At 46.3% G+C, this 10028-nt stretch overlaps 1 protein-coding gene and 1 long non-coding RNA gene across 2 annotated transcripts in view; one reads left to right on the forward strand and one right to left on the reverse strand.

Annotated features, from left to right (window-relative positions):
• The window catches only part of LOC136308232 (uncharacterized), a 27047-nt gene extending 25928 nt beyond the window's left edge, over positions 1-1119 (forward strand). The window contains exons 5-6 of the long non-coding RNA XR_010726074.1: positions 130-730; positions 1055-1119. This is a non-coding gene — a long non-coding RNA (uncharacterized lncRNA). The remainder of the gene's footprint in view (positions 1-129; positions 731-1054) is intronic.
• On the reverse strand, positions 1070-9578 carry LOC136308215 (zinc finger protein 343-like). Its single transcript, XM_066235462.1, has 5 exons — positions 9427-9578; positions 8714-8966; positions 8475-8533; positions 5021-5147; positions 1070-3911 (listed from the first exon to the last, which is right to left on the reverse strand). The coding sequence occupies exons 2-5, from the start codon at positions 8814-8816 to the stop codon at positions 2266-2268; spliced, it is 1935 nt and encodes a 644-aa protein (XP_066091559.1). The 5' UTR covers positions 8817-8966; positions 9427-9578; the 3' UTR covers positions 1070-2265.
• Between the last annotated feature and the right edge of the window lie 450 nt (positions 9579-10028).

Raw genomic sequence — 10028 nt, forward strand, 5'->3', positions numbered from 1 at the left:
GAAACCTTTTATTTATTTTATTTAGAAAAAGTAAAAAAAATAAGGACATGTTCATTTAGAAGTTAGTGCCATCCTTCCTCTCACACAGAGCAGGAGGAAAGGTTCAAGGCTTCTGAAAGCCCCTCAAAGGTGACTGACAACTGAGGTAGTGATTCCTGGAATCAAGAATGTCCTCTTGGAAGGTTGAGGAGAAACATCAGGATAAAGCTCCACCCACAAACCCTGCCCACTTCTTTCTTCTCCCTGAGTGTCCCCTGGTGCACTATGAGGTATAACTGATTGCTAAAGCTTCTCACAGAGTCCCTCCCAGGCCACCTAAAGTTTCTCCAAATGTAGTGTAGTAGCGCAGCCCAATTGGTAAAACCAACGTCCAGAGTTGTGGTGAAAAAACCTACTCAACATACAAACTGATTGCAAGGGGAAGAGGGAGAGGCCTGCGGGGACAGGGAATGAAGACCTCTGGAGCCCGGATTCTCACAGCTTTTATTGAGCAGAGGACAAAACTTCTTTACAAGAACAAAGGCAACAGGATTACAGGGGAGGAAGTTCAGGTGATAAGTGGAAAGAATGAATGAATAAGAATCTTTTTTGCTAAAGTGAAGGGCTACTATGAATCACAACATACTTATTCTTTTACTAATTAACAAGTAAAAGGGAAGGGGAAAACTAGAACCCCTAGGCTACTTTTCTAAAGCCCCTTCAGGAGCATTTCTGTGTCTGCACTCACACAGTATCTTTTTTTTTTTTTTTTTACAGAGGCAGAGATAGACAGGGACAGACAGACAGGAACAGAGAGAGATGAGAAGCATCAATCATCAGTTTCTCGTTGTGCGTTGCAACTTCTTAGTTGTTCATTGATTGCTTTCTCACATGTGCCTTGACCGCGGGCCTTCAGCAGACCGAGTAACCCCTTGCTGGAGCCAGCGACCTTGGGTCCAAGCTGGCGAGCTCTTTGCTCAAGCCAGATGAGCCCGCGCGGGACCTCGGAGTCTCGAACCTGGGTACTTCCGCATCCCAGTCCGACGCTCTATCCACTGCGCCACCGCCTGGTCAGGCACACACAGTATCTTGATGTTGCACCCAAAACACATTCACTCAGGTCTGTTAACTAAGTTTCCCAGTTAAGTCATACAAAATTCAAATTGAGAAGGCTGTTTGCCTACAATGCAGCTGGTTCCATGATGTATCCTGAGGTGAGCTTTACCCTAGTTTGTGCCCATTCATTTAACACACATAGAACGTATATGCTGGCATTTGTGAGGGGTGGTTTATGGTCACAGCTGTGACTATACTCTTTGTACACTTCAGATGTATCCTGTGAGGGGAGTCCCTGGAGAGATCATAAATGGTGTACTGAGTGGTTTATTGGTGAATGAGGGCTGGAATGGGCAGAGGAATGTGTTCACAACTGAGATCTCACGGGCACTCCTGACCCAGGATGATCCTCTGAACCAAACAGAGTCAAGGGGAAAGGTTTTCTCTACCCGTCACAATGATTCCTGGGCCAGGAAACACCCTCTGTGAAGAGGCCATTCTCTGTGGCTCAGAGCAGGTCCTATAGAAGAATTCATCACCGTGCCCATCAGCAGCAGTTTTCAGCAGTTGCACAGGTGTGGGTCCTGATAAGGTGATCTGGGCAAAGCCCTGGAACATCCTCACTAAAGGATCTCCCCAGAGCATGAGAACAGGGAGGCATGATCACAGGATCCCTGTCCACACTCCCTGAAAACACACGGCCCCTCCCTGAGTATGCCCTCATGGGCCTGCTTGTTGGCCACTGGCTGTTCGGTCAATGTTGACTTATTGCTAACACCTCACCCACAGCCCCTGCACACTCGCTTTCTGCCTAAGTGCATCCTCCTTGTGCAATGGGGACTGATGTATGGCTAGAGCTACCTGCATGCTGCATGCATGCGACTCCTCTGGTGAATGTTCCCTTGGTGCCTGATGATAGGCAACACATCTCTGCAAATTCATTATTACACACACACACACACACACACACACACACACACACACGGTCTGGTGTCTCTCTGGTGTAAGATGAGGACTCACTGATTGCTGAAGTCTTGACAGAGGTCCCTGAATACACAGACCTTCCCTCCTCCTGTGTCCTCAGGTGTTTGATGACATCTGATGTGTATCTAAAGCTTAACCCACAATCCCTGCAAATATCACACTTCTCCTTCAATACGTCCTCTGCTAATTAAGGAGTGCTGCTTTCCAGCTAAAGCCTCATCCACACTCATCACACATAAAAGGATTCTACCCTGAGTGAGTCCTCAGGTGTCTCCTGAGGGTTGATTTATCACCAAATCCTCGTCCACACTCCAAGCACACGAAGGGCTTCTCCCCCGAGTGAGTCCTCTGGTGTGTTTTGAGATTGGACTTATAACCAAATCCTCGTCCACACTCCGGGCACACATAGGGCTTCTCCCCTGAGTGAATCCTCTGGTGTATCTTGAGCTTTGACTTAAATGTAAATCTTCGTCCACACTCTGAGCACACAAAGGGCTTGTCGCCCGAGTGAGTCCTCTGGTGTGTCTTCAGGGCTGATTTGTCACCAAATCCCCGTCCACACTCTGGGCACACGCAGGGCTTCTCCCCCGAGTGAGTCATCTGGTGCCTCCTGAGGAGTGACTTAAGAACAAATGCCCGTCCACACTCAAGACAGACGAAGGGCTTCTTCCTTGAGTGAGTCATCTGGTGTCTCCTAAGAAGTGACTTATGAACAAATGCTCGTCCACACTCAAGACATACAAAGGGCTTCTCCCCCGAGTGAGTCCAATTGTGCCTCCTGAGGATTGACTTATCACCAAAGCTTCGTCCACACTCTAGGCACACAAAGGCCTTGTCCCCTGAGTGAGTCCTCTGGTGCTTCTTGAGGTATGACTTATCACCAAATCCTCGTCCACACTCTAGGCACACAAAGGGCTTCTCCCTCGAGTGAGTCTTCTGGTGTCTCCTGAGGAGTGACTTATGAACAAATGTTCGTCCACACTCAAGACACATGAAGGGCTTCTCTGCTGAGTGAGTACTCTGGTGTCTCCTGAGGGATGATTTATCACCAAATCCTCGTTTACACTCCGGACACACAAAGGGCTTGTCCCCTGAGTGAGTCCTCTGGTGTATCTTGAGTGCTGACTTATCACCAAATCCTCGTCCACACTCTGGGCACACACAGGGCTTCTCCCCCGAGTGAGTCATCTGGTGTCTCCTGAGGTGTGGCTTATGAACAAATGCTCGTCCACACTCAAGACAAACAAAGGGCTTCTCTTTTGAGTGAGTCATCTGGTTTCTCCTGAGAAGTGACTTATCACCAAATATTTGTCCACACTCATTACACAGGAAAGGATTCTCCATCAATGAATGCACTTCAGGGTGTCTGAGGAAGTGTGACTTAAGTGTAAAGATTCGCCCACACTGCCTGCAAACATAGGGCTTCTCCCCTGAAAGGGTCACCCTGTCTGCCATAACATTTGATTCTAAGCTGAAGTCTGGTTCGAGCTCACTGCACCTCACAGGTCCAGATCTCAGGGTTTGTAATTCCTTCCTCCCTTTGTCTGTCTGCACTAAGCTTACCCTTTGGGCCGAGTTGGGCTCTATTTCTAGCACCGTATGACCTTCCCTAGAATGTCCTCTGGGTGAGCTGCAGAACGCACCTAATGTTTTCCCCTCCTCCATCTGCACAAATGAAAGTCTCAAGCCATCTTCTCTGCCTTCACCTTCTGTGTTTTTCCTCCAGCAACTTTGAGAAAAAGATGTCTGCTCCTGATGCCACAGGGCCGAATCCCCTGGATGGAAGTCACACGTGTCCGAGCACATGGGAAGCACCTGCTGGCTGGGCAGTGGCTCCCGGGAGAAAGCCGGAAGACAGAAGAAGCGAGGGTTTTTTTCTGGCTTTGATTCTGCTGGAGAAAAAAAAGTTTAGTCAGAGAAGACCTAACATCACTACAGGGAGTGCCCCCTTGTCTCAGGTAAACTAGGGCCCTCCTGCCACACCTGTTATTCATCATATGTGTACAACATCATGTTTCCAGTAATGATTTCTTTAGGTTCTATTTCTACACAGTCCCTTTTCTATGGCAATCCAGTGGAACCATCCCAGAAACATCTTCTACATGTCACTCAGACTGGGTGCATTCCAGGTAAGCATTCTATTATGTAAACCCCTTCAGTACCACCAGCTGTTTCTGTCTCGTAAGTCAGCCAGACAGAGAGAGAGAGGCAGGGACAGACAGACAGGAACAGAGAGAGATGAGAAGCATCAATCATTAGTTTTTTGTTGTGCATTGCGACACCTTAGTTGTTCATTGATTGCTTTCTCATATGTGCTTTGACCACGGGCCTTCAGCAGACCGAGTAACCCCTTGCTCGAGCCAGCGACCTTGGGGTCTCGAACCTGGGTTCTTCCACATCCCAGTCCGACGTTCTATCTACTGTGCCACTGCCTGGTCAGGCGAATCTCTGTAAGTTTTTAAATAAGACAATAAACATAGTTTATAAAACACAAACCTCTGACTGTTGCAGAAGGCGTTTCTCACCATTCTGCCACATGCAAACAGCTCTTCCAGTCCCACCAGCCTCCTTACAATTCTTTACTCCTGGAAAGGACTTCACGTCCTTGAGGCTGAAGCACCAACAAGTCTTTACCTGAAATGCTATTTCCTTTCAGACAGAGTCTAACTCCGTCACCACATTATGTCTTTGGTCCCATGACTTCCTCACAGATTTCAAATTCAGTCCACCACCCTGTCGCAATAGATAATTCTTTATCCTGCTTCATTTAATCATTATTTATGACTAGGAATGCTTATCACTCTCTAACGTACTATCCTATCAATGCACAGGAGGCTTCTTCTTTCTTATTTGTCTCAATATATCATGAAAAGTAAGCCCGCATGGGCAGAGGTTGCTATTCCTTCACTTCTGTGTGGCTCTAAGTGTCTAAAGCATTTTCCGGTTCCAGTAGGTGGTCCGTCCCGCTACCACAATAAGGAAAGAGAGAACACAGCCTCACCCAGCAAGAGCAGGTTCCTGTAGTTCTCCAGCATCACTTCCTTGTACAGGCTCCTCTGCAGAGGGCTCAGCATCCTCCATTCCGCCTTTGTGAAGACCACGGCCACATCCCCAAACGTGATTGGTACCTATAATCAAGCAACCCGTTAACGATCAGCAAGTCACCATCAATTTTCCAAGTATACAATGAGTAAATATGTGCTTATTTACTCTATGAGCATGGGTTCATAGATATGACCCCATGGTCACTGGCTTGAGCACGGGGTCGAAAGCTCTGCTGTATTTGCCTGACCTGTGGTGGCGCAGTGGGATAAAGCGTCGACCTGGAACACTGAGGTTGCCGGTTCGAAACCTTGGGCTTGCCCGGTCAAGGCACATATGGGAGTTGATGCTTCCTGCTCCTCCCTCCCCTTCTCTCTCTCTCTCTCCTCTCTCTCTAAAAATTAATAAATAAAATATAAAAAAAAAGAACTCAAACTACTTAAAAAGCTAAAATAAAATCATATTAAAAAGAAAGCTCTGCTGTACCTTCCACGTCAAAGCACAAGTGAGGAAGCAATACTTGAATACTAAGGTGCTACAATGAAGAAATGAAGCTTCTCATCTCTCCCTCTTCCCATCTTTTCCTATCAGTCCCTCTCTAACTCTCCATCTGTGTCAAAAAAAACCCAAAAAAACAACTGAAACCTGTAGCACTGCTCAGGAAGGTGACCATGAGGACAAACTATGGAGGAATATTGAGATGACAGAGTTCCAGATGGCATCTAAGTTCCAATTTGAAAGGGACCTGGTGTCCACAGTGTATCGTCCAACATACATCTCATAACCAGTAAGGGAAGGATGAATGTACAATCCAGGGAGACTGTAACTCAGCACAGAACTGGAAAGTTGTCTTCATTTTACATAACAGGAAAATCTATTTAGACTTCTTCTGATTCTCATATTCGTATGTTCTCTTTTATTTTCTTTCTCACCCTGCATCTCTCCACTTCAATACACTTTCTTTGTTAAATACTGAGCATTTTAGGTAAAACATTGTAGCAACTCTGGAGACCAACCCTGCTCCTTCCTCAGGCTCTGGCTCTCGTCACTTGTTCATGTTTTCTGACTCATCTTGGTGAGTTCAATAAATGCTTTTGCCCATAAATAATGGCAAATCAGCAGGAGGGGTCTGGACATGCACAATCATGCTGTCCCTCCCAATCCAGAAATGACAGTCCCTTTATATGGCTCACTTGGTTGTCCTACCTGAACTACTTACATAACCTTAACTAGAATAGAAAAAAAAAAAAAGAATCAATGCAATGAGGAGTTACACAGCATCAGCAGATGAAGAAAACATTTGCCTGGGCTGTAACTCGACACATCACCAGACAAAAAAAAAAATTAGCCCGAGTCTTAGAGGAGCCCTGAGGAGCCACTGCGCCACCTCACCCGCAGGCGTTGTAAAGTACCAAAAGCTACAGAATCGATATTAATATTTTAAGAGGCTTAAAGAACATTTTATCAATTTAGGTTAAGGTGTGCAGAGAAATTTTGTGAATAATCTCTGTACTGTGTGATTGGCATAAAACCAGGATGGCCCTTGGCATTGTATTGTAAATGCAAAGGGAAGGAAAACATGGATTCCCTGACATTCCACCACACCTGTGGGGATAGGGATGAATAGCTAGCCAGGTGCGGGAAGAGAAAAGCCAAAATAAACCTTTTCTTATAGTAATGAGCCATTTGTGGGCATTTGTCCCCCAGGAAACTACCTCTCCCATATAAATGCATATAGTTAATATGTGTGACTCTGGACAAAGAGATGGCGGATAAACATTAGAAAATATAGGAATGTCCCTTAATATGTAAAGAGACATCTTTCTATCATTGTGTTAACTTGTAAATTTTGTGTTCTCCAAAATGATGTATGGCTTGCAAATTGAACATGGTCCTATCGTATTAAAGGGCATATGACTATAACCAATAGTGGTAAAGGGAACCTAATTGCAATTTTTGCTTCTATACTTCCTGATTGCAAAACTATAAAAACTAAGTAGAACAAAGGGCTGGCACACTCTCCCTTAGATTTCTGTCGGAGTTGCCACCGCTTGGCCAAGCTAGACAATAAAGCTTTGGTGTGTAATCGACGGGTTTTGTTCGTGTCTTCAATGTTTCGAGTCCCTCTGGATTAGGCTTAACAGTAATAGCTAGTTAAAACATTAAACTAAGAAAGAAAGAAAAAAAAATTATAAGTATGTACCGATCTCACCAAACACTGGAAAAACACATAACCACACCAGGAAGCTTCAGCTGTGACTGGGAAATGTGCCTCCCACCGTGCGCATTTCCAATCAAGAGTCCTCTAGAGAGGACCGCCCATTCAGGGGTGTCTGAGACCCTACCAGTTTTTATGGGAAAAGTTTGGCTGGAGGCTATTAATAGCAGGAGGCCTCTTCCTTCATAGTCTCTAGGAACAAAGAAAGGTCACAGCACTTAGAATAATTAACTAGGTTGGCAATCAAGTGATTAAGAACATCATTCTCAGTTTAGGAGAAAATAGAGCAGGACTTCTCAACTCAAGAGTCAATAATCAGTAATTCCTGCAAAAAAAAATTTTTTTGTGATCTTTTCTGTTTGTGCATTTGAGTTAAAATTCTCTTATTTTTTAAATACTGTTCATCCACATTATGCTCTGCTTCTCTAGTTGTTCAAAAATTTCTAAAGTAAGAGAGTATAAAGATGTCCACGGCAAAAGACAGTATCTTTAGCTAGTATGATATGAAATGAAATACTACATTTAAAATTTTTAATAATCTGCCTGACCAGGAGGTGGCGCAGTGGATAGAGCGTCGGACTGGGATGCGGAAGGACCCAGGTTCGAGACCCTGAGGTCGCCAGCTTGAGTGCAGACTCATCTGGTTTGAGCAAAGCTCACCAGCTTGAACCCAAGGTCGCTGGCTCGAGCAGGGGGTTACTCGGTCAGCTGAAGGCCCGCGGTCAAGGCACATATGAGAAAGCAATCAATGAACAACTAAGATGTTGCAACGTGCAATGAAAAACTAATGATTGATGCTTCTCATCTCTCTCCATTCCTGTCTGTCTGTCTGTCCCTGTCTATCCCTCTCTCTGACTCACTCTCTGTCTCTGTAAAAATAAATAAATAAATAAATAAATAAAATAAAATAAAATAAAATAATTAAAAAAATTTTTTTAATAATCTCAGTTCTTCAAAAATATCCCTTATACTTTGTACTTTCCTGGGATCTACAAATCTTGGGTAGATTTTCTAACAAGAAAAATAAAACAGAAATGCAGGAGTCATTCGAAAACATGCTGCCTGACACATGCATGACTGTCTAATGCTCTTTGCTTTTTCCCTTCCCGAGAAAAGAGACTATCCCGTTTGCCTCTTCTCTGGAAACGGAGCCAGCATTTCAGAAAAAAGGGAAAAAAATGTAATCCCAACTCACCAGTGTTCTGGGCTTTCCCTCCTTTTCTTGGAGCGAGTCAGTGCAGTTGGAAGGCAGACCTAGGGGAAGAACAAAGCTCTGAGGGTGCAGGCCTCCCAGAATGCCCCGGGGAGCAGCTCCTCGGAGCCCAGGACAGAGGGAGCAGTCCCTTTACTCAGCTGGGGTCACTACAGTGCTCTCAGCTAAGCCCAGAGCCTTACTCCTCCTCCTCACCTCTCCAGACTCTCAACAACTCTCACCTTTAGCCTCATGATTTGGTGTCAGAATCTTCATGGTCTCCACGTCTTCCCTGTTCTCCTCCCGGTCCTGCTCTCCCAGGGCCGAAGGATCATGCAACCTCATGGCCCCCGGAGTAAGACCACTCTTTGCCTGAAATGCTACCTCCCAGTAACGTAGACGTTATTTCATCTCAAGACCAATTTCTGCTCCTGCCCCAGGTGACTTCTCCGAACCTCCTTGTGAAAGCCCACCGCGTTTCCATGAAGCCAGCACCTGCGGGTGGAGCAGCAATGTGACGTTTCCACAGTCCTTACTGTACAAATCAGGCACTGCATCTCCTGAGAGCTCCCACCCCAACCGCAACCCCACTCACTCACCGCCTTGGGACAGAGTCAACCCCACACAAACAAGCCCAAAACCCAGAACTCTATATTCACACACAATCTGGGGTGCCCAGAACTACTCACACACGCATGACCCCAGTACATGTTCCCTTGCCAAAAGCAGGGTGGCTCTCAGGTCGCCTCTGCACCCTCACCCACCACAGGGAACGCCTGTCTATTTAGCTCTGGCTGAACTCGTGTGCCCAGAGCCCAAATGAACCTCGGAGAAGTACGACTGCAGCCACCTCCCTATGTGAATTACACGGCCCAGAATCATCCCAACTTGTCCAAAAAACAAACAAACAAACAAACAAACAAACAAAAAAAACGATATGACAGCTCCTGCTCACCCGCTTCAGCGGGAGAAGGAAGGACTCCGGGTTCGACCCGCAACTCAGGGACTCCGAGGAAACTGAGTCTCACCCCACTTCCCCGCCCCTAAATACACGTCTGGGGCCGCGTCCCGGCTCCAAAAAATGAAACCTCCCTTAGTTCCCGTTCCATCGACTGCACACCAGCCTCACTCATCCCGGGTCCAACCCTCCAGCTCCCACCAGGAATCCTAAGCCTAACCTTCGCCGCACTCGTCCCTCCTTCCAGCACCGTAGTCAACCTGGCTGACCCCGCTACCCGGAACCAGCAGCAGAGGTCCACGTGGTCTACCGGCTCATCTGAGTAAGAACTACGATTCCCAGAATCCCTAGAGGCTTCGGCTCCTGCAACACAATGATCTTTAAACCACGAGTTTAATATACGTAACATTATATACTGTAGTGACAGCCGACCTGTTCATCCAATTTTTTTATTGATTGATTTTTTAGAGAGAAAAAATGGATGCCTGACCTGCGGTGGCGCAGTGGATGAAGCGTTGACCTGGAATGCTGAGGTTGCCGGTTCGAAACCCTGCACTTGCCTGGTCAAGGCACATACGGGAGTTGATGCTTCCTGCTCC

Source organism: Saccopteryx bilineata, chromosome 6, assembly GCF_036850765.1.
Source record: "Saccopteryx bilineata isolate mSacBil1 chromosome 6, mSacBil1_pri_phased_curated, whole genome shotgun sequence".
NCBI classification, from domain to species: domain Eukaryota; kingdom Metazoa; phylum Chordata; class Mammalia; order Chiroptera; family Emballonuridae; genus Saccopteryx; species Saccopteryx bilineata.